Source organism: Amia ocellicauda, chromosome 16, assembly GCF_036373705.1.
Source record: "Amia ocellicauda isolate fAmiCal2 chromosome 16, fAmiCal2.hap1, whole genome shotgun sequence".
In the NCBI taxonomy this organism is placed as follows: Eukaryota; Metazoa; Chordata; class Actinopteri; order Amiiformes; family Amiidae; genus Amia; species Amia ocellicauda.
In genome coordinates, this window is record NC_089865.1 from 11,142,130 (window position 1) to 11,157,766 (window position 15,637).

The window sequence follows — 15,637 nt, forward strand, 5'->3', positions numbered from 1 at the left end:
AGCTGCTGTCCTGGTTTACTCATAAAAAATGGATGATGGTCTCTTCTTAGGTTCTTACAATAGCTTTTTGGATTGAACTGATCTCTCTGTTCATTCTTAAAAATGAGTAAACGTTGTGTTGGTGGCATTACTTTTTTTACTCGAGTCATGATTTTAGTTTGAAAAGACATGAATGTAAGAGTAACCGCGTTGATTAGTTACTTGAGCTCTATTAGGCTTATACCATCACCTCTGCTTAGGGCTTGCATGCTTAACTATTGTTGTGTATAAAGTCAGATACATGTAGTTTATAATTGTAATGAGTCATAAAATATGCAAATAATAATAAAAAGATTCACAATTACTTATTTAATCAGTTCAAATAGTTATTTCCAGTATATTCCTCAGCATAGAAACAATCAACCAAGATTGGTTCTGACTTTGTTTAAAATTCAAACGCCAACAAACAAAATAAACATCCTGTCATAGAGACTGACAATTATATCAGAATGGAGGATCAGTAAAAGGGGGGTGCATAAGATTTACTATCGTGGACAGTACAGGCTAGGGGGGGAATGAAAGAAGTTGGATTCATTTCTGATTACACTTTACGAACTCGTATACTGGTTTTAATAAGTTGTGCGAATTAGTTAATAACTTGTGGGAAGTAATCATTTAAATCATCGTGGGAACGAATGATCCACTTGATTTGTTCATTCGTGCATTATTTACCACAGCTTATTAATTCAAGTATTAATTCACTTATTTTTGTCAATACATTTTTGTAGAGGTGCTTTTGAATTTGTTTATTAATATAATATATATTAATATAATTTGTGAATTAAAGTAATTAATTTACCAATATTTTTTAAAATTAGGACATGACATTATTGACTTGATGATCGTGAGAAAACTGTAGTGGATACTCAAGAATAGGGACCAGTTTCGCCACAGTAACTAGGCCTACACATGTTTGACAGACATTGTAACAATTATTCGAAGTCAACTTCAAGGATCAGTGCCCTTTGCGTGGTTATAGATGGATGTACCATTATGCAAAGAATCACCCACTAATCTAATAACTGTGCACGAATCAGCAAACCAAGTGGTAAAATCAATCCCACTAGTAATTAATTTGTTCCCACGAGTTATTATAAAATGTTGCCTCTAAATGGTTAATGCGTTCCCAAATGTTATTAATATGAACTCATTCGCAAAAGTTATTAAAATGTGCGCATGAGTTAGTAAATCGTAGCCACATATTAATTTTAATATACAGTGAGGGAAAAAAGTATTTGATCCCCTGCTGATTTTGTATGTTTGCCCACTAACAAAGAAATGATCAGTCTATAATTTTAATGGTAGGTGTATTTTAACAGTGAGAGACAGATTAACAACAAAAAAATCCAGAAAAACGCATTTCAAAAAAGTTATAAATTGATTTGCATGTTAATGAGTGAAATAAGTATTTGATCCCCTATCAATCAGCAAGATTTCTGGCTCCCAGGTGTCTTTTATACAGGTAACGAGCTGAGATTAGGAGCACTCTCGATTAGGAGCACTCCCTTTAAGAGAGTGCTCCTAATCTCAGCTCGTTACCTGTAGAAAAGACACCTGTCCACAGAAGCAATCAATCAATCAGATTCCAAACTCTCCACCATGGCCAAGACCAAAGAGCTGTCCAAGGATGTCAGGGACAAGTTGTAGACCTACACAAGGCTGGAATGGGCTACAAGACCATCGCCCAGCAGCTTGGTGAGAAGGTGACAACAGTTGGTGCGATTATTCGCAAATGGAAGAAACACAAAATAACTGTCAGTCTCCCTCGTTCTGGGGCTCCATGCAAGATCTCACCTCGTGGAGTTTCAATGATCATCAAAACGGTGAGGAATCAGCCCAGAACTACACGGGAGGATCTTGTTAATGATCTCAAGGCAGCTGGGACCATAGTCACCAAGAAAACAATTGGTAACACACTACGCCGAAGGACTGAAATCCTGCAGCGCCCGCAAGGTCCACCTGCTCAAGAAAGCACATGTACAGGCCCGTCTGAAGTTTGCCAATGAACATCTGAATGATTCAGAGGAGAACTGGGTGAAAGTGTTGTGGTCAGATGAGACCAAAATCGAGCTCTTTGGCATCAACTCAACTCGCCGTGTTTGGAGGAGGAGGAATGACCCCAAGAACACCATCCCCACCGTCAAACAGGGAGGTGGAAACATTATGCTTTGGGGGTGTTTTTCTGCTAAGGGGACAGGACAACTGCACCGCATTAAAGGGACGATGGACGGGGCCATGTACCATCAAATCTTGGGTGAGAACCTCCTTCCCTCAACCAGGGCATTGAAAATGGGTCGTGGATGGGTATTCCAGCATGACAATGACCCAAAACACACAGCCAAGGCAACAAAGGAGTGGCTCAAGAAGAAGCACATTAAGGTCCTGGAGTGGCCTAGCCAGTCTCCAGACCTTAATCCCATAGAAAATCTGTGGAGGGAGCTGAAGGTTCGAGTTGCCAAACATCAGCCTCGAAACCTTAATGACTAGGAGAGGATCTGCAAAGAGGAGTGGGACAAAATCCCTCCTGAGATGTGTGCAAACCTGGTGGCCAACTACAAGAAACGTCTGACCTCTGTGATTGCCAACAAGGGTTTTGCCACCAAGTACTAAGTCGAAGGGGTCAAATACTTATTTCAATCATTAACATGCAAATCAATTTATAAATTTTTTGAAATGTTTTTTTCTGGATTTTTTTGTTGTTATTCTGTCTCTCACTGTTAAAATACACCTACCATTAAAATTATAGACTGATCATTTCTTTGTCAGTGGGAAAACGTACAAAATCAGCAGGGGATCAAATACATTTTTCCCATATATATATATATATATATATCCCAGCCTGTCCTCTCGGGGGCTCCATAGAATTTTCTAAACGTTAAAGAGGTTACTTCTTTTTTTTGCAAAAGTCCATTCTATGCTGAATAATGTTCTCACCTTTTTTCTTTACAAAGTCTTCCACATCCATCTAAGACTCCTACGCTGGCTATAGTGGTGTTAGCTGAATAAGCTGTATCTCCATAGGAGAAAACAACTCAAATGTGACGCCATTTATATAAGATTATTAATTTTAATTAGGGGCACAATTGTTTCAAGTAAATTAAAATTAATCATTTAGCCAATGCATTTATCCAAAGTGACTTACAAAGACTGGGGGATAAACTGGAACAAGTGCTGCTGCAGAGTTAACCTAAAAGGAATTTGGACTCGTTAGACGAAAAAAATACAATCTGGCGCTGGTGTGCGAATGATGTTAAACAAAGCTTGAGGTGAATACGTTTATATTTCACAGCGCTGGATTTCTGTGACCAGTGAAAGCAAAATCAAGTAAAATAGAACCTTCATATAGTTTTACACGCTACCACCCCCAACACACACACAATCGATAATAATTTAGTCGATAACCTTTGTGGAGAAAGAAAAAAAAGTTAATAAATTATTAATATTGTTGTTTATAAAAGATAGAGAAAAAATCATCTGATGCAAAAAAATAGTTTATTGGATATTCTTTACGTTTTATTTCAAGTTTTACTTTACACAATACTAGCATCAGTTTACTAATAGCCTCTAAAGAAATTGGAATAGTGAAATACATACATAATACAAATGGTGGCGTACTTGAATCCTTAACATCTTGGCACACATTGGTGACAAGTATTTAAGAATATTATATCATAATATTACCAGAAATTGGAAAAAAAAGAAAAATGTTTCAATAGAAATTATTTTGACTGGGATTTTTGCACAACCCTGTAAACATTTTGCAGGTAGTGTTAAAAACAATGCTGCTGTAGAAATTGCGTGACCCAGTAATATGTTGCTTTCGGGGCCAATTGTGATCTTGATTGATCATTAAATGTGGCTAAATATCTTCAAAAATATTACATTTAAAAACATACTGGCTATGAAGAAAAGGCAGATGGTGTACAAATATAAGGGATGAAATGTAGAAAAAAAATGTACGTCAAGAAAAGCTTATTTGAAGACATTAAATTATATATACACTTACTACATGGTCATTTTAAATACACTTTAGGCTATTTAGGTCCATATAAAATGTAAGCAAAAGCATAACTGACCAGACATACAAGGATGAAAAATGCAAGCATTTAACATTTCAACATATTTCAACAGTCCTTACAGTCAATATTAATAATTAGTATTAGAAAGAATTGTTACCAGTGTTCCAACTACAGTGCAATTAATATTGTCTTCTACAAAGATTTAAAAGCAATCATATCTTTGAATGGAAAACATTTTATAAACTTGTGTTGCTGCTCAATTCTGAATACATAAAAATGACTAAACCGAATACACACAGTGCAAATTGACATTGATTTATACAAAACATTGCAGTCGGACATTCGTTATTGTTATCAATGCACTAATCTTAGTTAATGAAAATATATAACCCACCCAGCTCATTTAAAAAAAGTGCATCATATTCTTAAGATTTTCATTTTCTTTCTGAAGTGCAACAGTCTGTTAGTTTATTTTAAGAGATGAAGTTTAAAAGATTTGGTTTTCTTTTTTGGGGGGGTTGGCCTGTCCCCTATATTATTATTATTAGTATTGTGTTGTTATTAATTTTATTATTATTTACAGTACAAACCAGTACAAATCACAAAACTGGCAAATGCAAAATAATTTTAATTATACATATATCTTTTTTCAAAATAGAATCTATCAATGTGTTTAAACTCCTGAAATCCTTGCAATGTTCTTGCAATCATCATTCAACCACTTCAAGTGCTGCACAAGGCTTTAGCTGAATCTTGGGTAAGGCCTGCAAATCATCCATTTGAATGTACAATAATTGTTAAAAAAAATACAGACAAAACACCTATATTAACATGTATCCCTATTTTAAGCATATTGTTCTGAATCTGCACCAAATAAATAAGTTAAACTCCTTATCCGAAAGCAGGAAAAGGAACTGTGCGGTTTGGTATTGTTTATATTAATCAATACATTCTTCATGACCTTACATAGTATGAGTTAGCATAAAGTTAGTTTGTATGCATGGCCACTGTGTTCCTCCACTTCAGCTGGGGGAATCCAGGTTTTATAGCAAGCAATGAAATGCATTCCACATCTGGCAGTCTTGCATCTCATACAAGAAAGCAATCACATTTATAAAACACCTGAATACATTGAAATGTAGATAAAACAACAAGCAAAGCCGTATTCACTCAAGTAATTCTGGAGTTAAATAACCACTCTCCCTCTGTAGTGCAAGATATTGAAATACCCAAATTCCAGACATCTGCAAAACGCCTGTGGACCAGTGTCTCTCATGCTCAAATTATTTACTACAGCCCTCGTTCATGAGTGTCCCTCAGCCAGGTTATGGTACAATAATACATGTATAGGGATATGCAGTAAGATGTTTGGATCTACTTGCATTAAGGACAATTTTGGTTAGGAATTTTAAGAGCAAACACTAAGAGTACAAACTATTCACAAAAATTGAATACTTCCCATTATACGACGGTCCTGACTGCTTAGCAAATGCAAATTATTGATATCTAAATTGCTTATGCTTTACATTATATACAGTCAAATTTGAAAAGCTTGTCCACACCTGCACAATGTCCACTACACGTCCATGGTTTCACAATACACTTTTCATTCTCTCCCCTACAAACAAGGCCAACCCAGTCTGCCTTCATAAAAAGACACACACTCATCACTTAATATGTGTAATGAAAAGGCAAAATATTGGCTCATACTATTGACTTGCACCGGGTTACTAAATGCACAATCTGGTGTTTCCAAAGCAGATTGTTAATTTTAATAATACTTTATTGTTTCCTTTTTTTGTGGAAAATGTTCTTATCATGAAGATTAAAAATAAATCACAATGTTTCCATAAATATGAACCACTACCTTCAGGCTAATTTGGCTGCATTGATATTAGTGCTTTTCTTGTCCAAGGCACTGTATGCTTTCACATGTGTAGCTCAAATTTATCTTCAAAACCTTCCAATTAAGGTGCGTTTGTACTCAGCGTACAATGCCTTTCATTTTCTGTGATTCTTCCTTTGAGAACATCGGATGAATGTGAGAAATGGCATGCCCTGATTAAAGAGCAATTCGAACACAGTGATGCTTTAGCTTGCAGGGCAATACTCCCTTATTAAGCTGGTAAAACTCCACAAGCTGGATGAGATCAGTGAATCTGGTGTGACCATCGTCCAAGGTATAAAACAGTTCTCCCTCGTCCTCAAGCTGCAGAAGTCACAGGAAGGACACAGATTAAGTTATAAAGGCAATAAAGTGAATATAAAATAGACAATTACCTGTTGAAGAAATAAGATTGGTCTAAACCTCACATTTATCTCTAACAGGGACAAGTATACCTGTAAATGATGTAAACATTTCATAAATGAGAATCAAAACCTGCCTCTTGTAATATTTCAATATTTGAATGTAATTATAGACCTAGCACAGGCTCTTTAAAGAAGGATGAGGTCAGCTTATCATTATTCCTGAAAATATCTGCACCGGGACCTGGTTTCAAGTGGTTTCTCAATTCTGTGCAACTTATACATGAGGTGCCGAGTTTGTAATTTGCAGGTCTGTACGTTTTGATTCAATCCAGACCAAGCACTGCAAACACTAATTGCAGACATTTGTGAGTATTTAAAGAACAGGATGGAACACTAGGAAACTTCAGATAACATATAAACAATAAAAACAGAAGAAATGGAAAGTATTGTCTGAAAACATTAAAATAATTGTGTGTGAATACTTACAGGCACAATCTGAAAGTGTTTTATTTTTTGGGCATGACACAATGAAAGGACGTACGTCTTAGGGTTGCTTTGGCTGTCCCTTAATAGAAAAACCCTGAAATAAAACATACCATTGGTGTTATTTATTCATTTGGGGGTTAAGATACTTATACGACATCCTGATGACAATACAAATAGACCCAACACTAGCCAAACTTTAGCTTAATTTAGCCAATCTCTCTCTCTCTCTCTCTCTCTCTCTCTCTCTCTCTCGCTCTCTCTCTCTCTCTCGCTCTCTATCATGAAAATGTCTCCAACTCAGGTGCTAAAATCCACTTAAAGAACAGCAGATACCAGTCTGGCAGTTCACTGCTTTAGATCTCTTACATTTTGAACACTTCAATCAATGTGAAAATTCTAGCTATGCCATAAAATAGACATAAACCAAGCTCAGTCATACTCTTACCTTTAGGGTAAGACTTTCCAGAAGGTCATTTTCATATATGAGATTTGTGAACAGAGATACAATGAGTTTTGTCTTTGCATTATACTTGTTAGGATTAAAATTTAGAGTGAGATGTATTTGGTTTGGTGCTGGACTGAGTCTTTGAATCGGTTTGATTAGAATAACGTTAACATATACAATTCTAGTTACATCAGAATAGTAGTGCCATTTAAAAAGCACATAACTGTAAAGTACATGTTTCTAATTATATTCAGACAACAGTGGGGGTGTGGGGCAGGATTGATTAGATTGGTTAACATATTGAAAACAATAAGACAGTGTTCTTACCCATCAATAAGACCTTGCTGCGCGATTAGGCGATGAGCTTCATCTCTTGATATTTTGCAGTGAAACCAGGGATGTGCTCTGTGGATAGCTATAAGAAATAACTTGTTAAAACTAACACATATTAGGTTAATGCGTACAACTACGAACCTGAAATGTATTATCATAGAATATACTTCTAAGTTTCAGACACAATTGATGAAAAACTATTTTTTACTGAACACTAATTAGTGGCTTTATTTCACTGACCCAGGTTTGACGTCGGGCTCTGGGACGTAGAAGGGCTTCCGTGTGAGCTGAGGCGATGGCAGCTTTTCCTCTGTGAGAGAAAGCAATTCAATTTTCAAACACACAGTCAAGGTATTTCCCTTTAAATGCGGGTAACCTTTCAGATGTGTGTGGGGGAAGAGGATTAAGAAATGCAGTACCCGCCAAGACAGTCCTTCCTCTACTGCAACAGAAAGTGCTTCTGTGGGGTTCTCGATGACCCTGCTCTTGTGCCCTGAGAAGTCCATTGCCACAAGGGAGTTTTCAGAAATACTTCTCTGGAGACAAACAAGCACATCATCAACAATTCTCACTCAAAGATGTTAAATTATTTCGATTAATTAAAGCTGGATAAAACATTTCTACAAGAAAGCCTTGTATTATGATGCTTTACTGCCATCTAGTGGCACACTGATGGTAAAAACAGGGACTTTCACTTTCGAAAGGAAGGGTTTAGGCCTAACAATTAATACATTTCAATGCAATACAGTATTACACTTCTTGAGCATTTTTCTCACAAGCTTCACAAGCCACTCTACAAATAAAAATGGACAAAGTTAATGAAAGTTATTCATCAAAAGCTGGAAAACACAAGTATTAGGCTCTGAATTGAGCTGTCACACTGTCTGCCTCCCTAATGGTCTCCTGCAAGTGTGTGGAAACCTTTCCTTTTATTAGGATTAATGAGAAGGTTGTTTAATTCAATATTTTGTCCGCAGCTCACAATTGCCTGTATCCATTATTGTAATATAACAAACTAATCTGAACAAAATCTTAAATAGAATTTACTCTCTTCTAACCAAAACAAGTGAGCTTGTCTCAACATAATGATATAGTTCATATCGTAGAAATAAGTCAGTGCTTGACGGCGCTGTGCGATTTTCTTGCCTTATTCCTTAGCATAAGTCTACTGTCTTATCCAGAGACACTCTGGAGATGTTTCTAATAGAGAAGCAGAGGTGGTGAGCTGTTAAGTCTAAGAGCAGCTGATCCAGAAGCTATTTTTGGAAAGACTGTGGCTCTCATCTAGCCAGTGAGACTAAAATGGAAAAGTGGTTTAGTTATTCAAAACTCAAATTTTCTGGTTTTGTAGTAGCCACCACGTTTTTAAAGGAATATCTCACACTAGATTACCCGAAACTGACGAAGAATTATAATTATAATTTTTTAAAAGGAACATTCTCGATTACGTAACCCACAAAATCATTAAGCTTGTGTTACTGAATATGCACAATTTGAGAATTTGGGCTAAGTCTGGATATTTTAGTATTTTTTTCATTACAGTTTTATGGATTCAAAATAAATTGCTGCAAATAAGGCACATACCATCGGAGAAGCTTTCTGCTTTTGATGTGGCTGGATGAAATTTTGGTACAGCTGCATCCCATACTAGGAATAAAAAATGCAAATACATGTAATCAAAACACAATTCCAGCAGAGGGATGAAAAAAGGAAGAGGAAAAAATACATCAGAGACGGAGAAAACAGGAATAACTTTGTTGTGGGAAGAATGTTTCTACATATGAAATGTAATTTATTGCACTTGCATACGATCAAAACTAAGGGCTAGACTGAATCAACGTTTTGGCCTACCCACGTAGCACAAAGTACAAACCAGTGTGCGATCACATTTTAATTTATTGTCAAAACCCACTTTCTACTACTTATAAATCAAACCGTGATGGGGTGCAAGTTCGTAATTTACGTTCTGTGGGTAGGTCAAAGTTTTGATTTGGTGAGTCTTTTTAAAATGCAGCACATGAAACAATAATTCCGAGTGGTTGTAAAGACCCTGAGTTGTGAGTCTTACCTTGAAGAGCCGGATGGCCGTCACCCAGCAGGTCCGAGTCTGCTCCTCATCCGCACAGAGCAGCTTCAGGTCTCTGGTGGCTCCTGATTTGTTAGGCTGGAAGGCCACAGCACATTGTTTAGGATTAAAGTATATCTTGACGATAACACCTGTTGGAATAAAAGCCACTAAAATTCTCCTACTTTAAAGAATGAATAACTGGTGACTGGTGTTTAAATTCACGAACTTTGCTTAATAATAATGTTCGTAGATCTTCAAACAAGAATATAACACTGTTTCCCTTAACTGTGCGGGTTTAGGTTATGTATAAAAGTAATTTGTTTGATTATCTGAAAATAATGACTTTAAATTCACTTTCTTATATAATACTTTATCTTTATATGTCTTTAATGGAAGGAAAGTGACAAAATACAGAGCAAGTCAGCATCAGTCAGATGCTTTTGTGACAAAAATGTTATTATTATTATTATTATTATTATTATTAATAATAATAATAATAATAATAATAATAATAATAATAATAATAATAATAATAATAATAATAATAATGCATACACATGTTCTGTATATATGTTTCTCAACACTGATGCAATTTGTGCAAAAATACCTTAATGCAGAATCCATAGTCTGTTGGTGCTCCATACATCTTTCTGGCTGATAACAATGTATAAACATCATTGTCACTAAATTCAGCAATGAACTGAAGATGTCTTGGTTCCTACAGAAAATGAATAAATACATACATATGTTGAATATTGTACATTCATTTTAATGGCTTAATTGGAAATGCAGATCCATGTTGTCTTAGAACTAAGCTGTCTAATGTACAGGAAAGAGTATGAATACATATCTATTTGCTGTACACATACTTCAGGTATGTCATCAGAAAATAGATAAATACATAATTACATTTTAAGTAGCTGGCACAGTGATTGTCATTTTTCATTTAAGAACCTGCAAATTGACTCAATGAGTAAAATCCAATCAAACATGTTTGACAACTACTAGGAAATCACCCTAGACAAAAGTTTTGGACTCATGTTGCATAAAATATTATTAACTTATTTTAAGCTTTTGTTCATAATGTCTATCTATGTTATGCATCATAAAGTTTCATTCAAGCAATGAATCCAAACCAACAAATATTAATTGCACTTCACTGCCATCAAAAGCTTTCTGGAATGTTTCATTAAGAAACCACAGTGAACTAAAATCTAATACATTGTCTATACAAGTTGCATGTGTATGTTTTCTTACTTAGTATTGTAGCGTGTGTCAGAGGGTAGCGTAGTGATCTCGAGCCCTGCTAAGAGGCCTGGGCCTTTCAGTGATGCAGTATGATTGCTGCACTGTGGTGCAGGAGAACAGGGTTCGAGTCACCCCCGAAATACGACAATATCATCAGACATAAATGGCATTCACAGACCTTTGATGTCCCTTTGTTTGAGAAGTACAGTCCAGACCGTCTCAAAACAAAGAAAAATTTCTTCCATGACTTCCTCCCCTGCTCTTTAGCATGTAGGTAGCCATGGACTTCAGGACAAGTACTGGAATTGAGAAATGTCTGTGGAGTGGAATTTATTATCAACATACATAAACTATTTGAAAAAAAATATTAGACAATAGGCAATTGGGCAATTATAATCATTTACCTTAAAGATAATATTTTCTAAATAATATCTAAAATCATACTTAATAAATAATAATTATATATTTTATCTATTTCTTAAGGTTACTTTATAATCTGTTAAAAAACATTTTTGAAAATATATGATAATCCCCTACTCCCCGATGAACTGCTCTATTCATTTCTGATATTGCTAATTAGCTCAGAAGAAACAACACAATAATTGACTTGTTTTTTTTTAGCGATCATGGAAACAAATTAAAATAATATAATGTTTATAATACATATTTTATTCATTCTGATCCTTATGTTAAAATTGATCTAAGATAAATACCTCTATAAGTTGTGAATGGTTCATAATCCCATTGGTTTCACTTGAAATAGACACCATGTATTCTGGGAAAAAATCCTGGTGAAATGAAGAAAAATACATTACGAAGGTTGTATTAAGCTAAGTTAGCTACATATTGGTCTTTTAAAATGTAAAAGTTATACTCATATAGTCACAATATGCTTCTTATAGCTACTAAGCTATAACTACTAAGAAGAAGTAGAAGACGACTGCATCAGAAGCATTAAATGTAATAATAAAGGACAATGGTTGATTCAGTTTTTGGTGGATTTATAGCCAACCCCCAACTTGTGGAGGTCAGTGACCATTAGTCTGTAGTCTTCGGAGAGCTCTCAGACTTGATGATGCGACGACTGACTGTCTTCTGTGTGTTTCCTCCTTCTATACCCCAGGGCAACAGGAAACCTCTATATAGTTCCAGAAGCTTCCACTGAACTTCCAATGAGCAAAATGCTGTAGATTTGTTTCTGTTGTATTTTAATTAAATTAATATTTAGAGGTGTGAATGAATCCTTTATGTCTACTGGAATTAAGTTTTTTAAGACAAATATGACTTTGTGCAATGCTAATACAATTACAGTATAAAAGTTTTATACACCTTCTGTTATATGGTGTGCTTTCCCCTTTTTTATTCAGGAATATGAGTGCACCATATGTATGTATTTATTTAAGATTCTTTGAGCAATTCTGACATACTATGGTTAATCTTTTCTCTGTTGTTTAAATTTCACTAACAATTAAGCAAACAGATAAGTAATTAAATGTAAATATTTTGTATTATTATTTAATAAGTATTCTTATTGAAATTACAATTAGAACAATCTTTAGTTTGTTCACTCTGAGCTGGCCAACAATTTAGTTTGTATAAAAAATCCAACATACAAAACAATTAGCAAAACCAGCTGCTGAAGTTCAGTTAGTGAACAGTATTCCTTTAAAATATATGTGCTATACTTACCAATGGTTTCTTAAAGAATTCGTATTTGGCATAATTTTTCCGAAAGTAGAGACGGCTGTCTCCTTCCATTCCCCAGCTTGATTGCACTTCAATTACAGATTCATGGTCTTCTATGGTTCTTTCTGTAGAACAAAGAGAATAATTGCAAACTGACTGATCTCATAGCAAACAATTACATTCTACATTTATTAATGGGAATGTATAAAAAGAAACATGTTGATTAAAGCAGAGCTGTACTGATAAGACAACCTCAAAAAATGTAGGTTTAAGAAAATCCTTTTCATGTCACTCCATCTTTACAAACAGCACAATGAAATCAGTACCAGTAATTCAATCAAGTAATCTAACTAACTAATCAACAAATCTATTAAATGCAGCATTATCACTGTTGTAATTGAACTAAAAATACTGATATGAAACAACTGGAGTGAGCTAAAAAAAAATCTCCCCTGATTTTTTTAGGAAGTCACACTGAAGTGTTTCATAAACACGGTGCACCTTTGTACATTTGAGGGAACTCTTGGTAAAATAAGTTAAATGGCAGCTGAGAACACAGGTTATTTGAATCATCTTCGTGAAAAGTGAAGATGTCAAGTTTCAACTCTTATCTGAACTCTAGATTACAACACTGTCCTCATAACTCAGCAGCTTCACAATGGCACATAAGCAAAAATACATGTCATCATTATCCCTCAAGCAGATGTCTAAGTGATGAAGTATATAGGAGCTGCCAAAGGTATTAATGCAGGTCTGTGTCGGAAATCACACCGCAATATTTCGAAAATAAAATTCAGTGTGGAATAAAAGATCAAGGAGACATTGATGCAACAAATAAAATAAAAAATGGGGGGATGTAAGACACATCCACAAAATATGGTCACAATATCTGCAGGAATAAAATCTGGATTGCATTCAAAAGCTAGAAGGATTTGCAAATGCTTAGCCATGGCCAATGCTCTTTACAAGCCTAGAAAGTCTGGACAATGGTATTTGAGCATTACGTAACTATAGATATTGCTTAAATTTTATTACACAAGACCCTTGGTATATAATATCATACCTTGCTGTGTATCAATATTATTGTTCTGGTGCCCTAAAGCACACTGTACTAAACAGATTAATTATTAACATTTTTAACAATTATTCTTAGTAAACAAATAACTTAAAAAAATGAATATATGTGATGTTACATGTTTAATGAAAGATGGTTTTGCAGGCTTTCTTTCATATTAGTATCAAACTTTATTTGATTCTTATAACTAAAAATTAATATTTTATGAATTTATGGAAGCCAGCTGTTTGCAGCCAACCATCTGGAACTGTGCTGTGCTAATTAATTCCCTTAGCATGTCCACAGTCAAGGCAAGCTGGAAATCACAATGCATTCCTCCAGGTCTATTAAATTATTCTGGAAAAATAAGCTTGTTGCTCATTTTCTAATAAGAAAGGGCTTAAAACAGATCCCAGGAAATTCAGTTCATACAATGTACCACCCACCATATTTCCAGGTTGCTTTGATTATCCCCTCACACTAATAGGAAGAAAGTTTTACGGTTCACACCAAATTAGCATCGCTAATTGCATTTCCTGCTCCCTATCTCCGGGTATACTGGGACTGGACTTGCCAATCCTGATCGCCAATACCCAAGGGACATCTGGTTTTCATTGCATCTGAACTCTCACTTACTTTGTCAACCCCCTAAATGAACATATACATTTGCTTAAAGAGTAACGACTGCATAATAAAATAAAATAAAAACATTGCTACCTTGCTGCTGTGATTTTATTTAATGATAATATAACAATAAAATGTTCCCAAACACCTTCATGTTGCCACAATGCTGATGTACCAAGTTGATGCATTTACTGACACCCCCCAGTACTGACTACTGACAAAGTAGTGTTGCGTCCCTCCTTCTGTATTGACCGTATGTGAAGCTTTCTAGTTGCGGTATTGTCTTAGACCTCCATCGTAAGGAAAGTTCAGAAGCTTGTGAAAAGTTTGAGTGGCGTACGAGTCGAAATTGGATGATTTATTACCTGCAATTAACATTTGTCTGAAATCTGCTCAACCATTCCACATGCAAATTTGGCTACCAGTTAGAATAGATGTGTTTGTTTTAATTTATGTTATGTAGCCTATATCTGATGAAATAACATTAAAATTCCAATAATAGTAAATAGAATGATTGCAAATGCCTTTATTTTAAATAACTGAATATATAATTATATAACAGTCATATATGGTATCTCAGTATATAACATAATGCTTCCCTAGAAGGCTTTCCCTCCACTCCATCTCCTGCTATATATCCTGCTGGCCTTTTGCAACACAATGACAGTCGTGACTGAGAAGTGACGGTTATTCAGAGTAAACCCTGTTCTCACCCACTAAGCTCATTGTATTCTGGTACAGTGGAGGTCTAACAGTCTCTATTTACAAAGCAGAAGTCGGCACATACACACTGCACACACAAACTGACTAACAAACATACTGACCTGGACAAACACACACACACAGGCCAAGGGTGTTGTAGTAAAATTAATGGGTATTCTATATTATTTGGCATTGATGTATTCCAAGGTACTAATTATTTTGTACTGAAGTTACACACTTGTTCATTAAACACAGCACTTATTATATAGCTTCCATGTCTTATGTACACAAAGAGTTGAAATTATAATAATAAACAGCATGTTTTGGGCAAAAATAAATGTCACATTATAAATATGTATAGATTTTATTTTCTGTTTTATAGACACACATATCTTTTGCACCCTGGCAATAAGATATTACAGCTCAGCAGTTTTACAAAAAAATTGGGAAAGGCTGCACTCACAGATATTATTTTCCAACCTATACTGGTTATTAACTATCTAAATAAATAAATACACAAATAAATCAACATTACATAATACAATGTAATCCAACACTGGTGACTGTATGTAGTGCTGTCAGTTGTCCAGGTTTTCTGATTAATGTTATTTGAAGCTTATTTTTGAACAGACATATACTAATTGAATGCCATATCACCCTTATTAAATAACTCAAGTTCTCTT

The 15,637-nt window shown here is 35.0% G+C and overlaps 1 protein-coding gene across 2 annotated transcripts in view; it reads right to left on the reverse strand.

The window, feature by feature from the left end:
- Positions 1–3,514: 3,514 nt before the first annotated feature.
- Positions 3,515–15,637, reverse strand: part of grb14 (growth factor receptor-bound protein 14) — a 37,866-nt gene continuing 25,743 nt past the window's right edge. For both annotated transcript variants that reach the window (XM_066687788.1, XM_066687789.1), the window contains 11 exons: positions 12,578–12,699; positions 11,602–11,676; positions 11,067–11,204; positions 10,248–10,358; positions 9,641–9,736; positions 9,157–9,219; positions 7,992–8,108; positions 7,813–7,882; positions 7,567–7,654; positions 6,795–6,888; positions 3,515–6,267 (listed from right to left, as the gene is read on the reverse strand). In XM_066687788.1, coding sequence (XP_066543885.1) covers positions 6,121–6,267; positions 6,795–6,888; positions 7,567–7,654; positions 7,813–7,882; positions 7,992–8,108; positions 9,157–9,219; positions 9,641–9,736; positions 10,248–10,358; positions 11,067–11,204; positions 11,602–11,676; positions 12,578–12,699 — 1,121 coding nt within the window. In that variant the 3' untranslated portion in view covers positions 3,515–6,120. The remainder of the gene's footprint in view (positions 6,268–6,794; positions 6,889–7,566; positions 7,655–7,812; positions 7,883–7,991; positions 8,109–9,156; positions 9,220–9,640; positions 9,737–10,247; positions 10,359–11,066; positions 11,205–11,601; positions 11,677–12,577; positions 12,700–15,637) is intronic.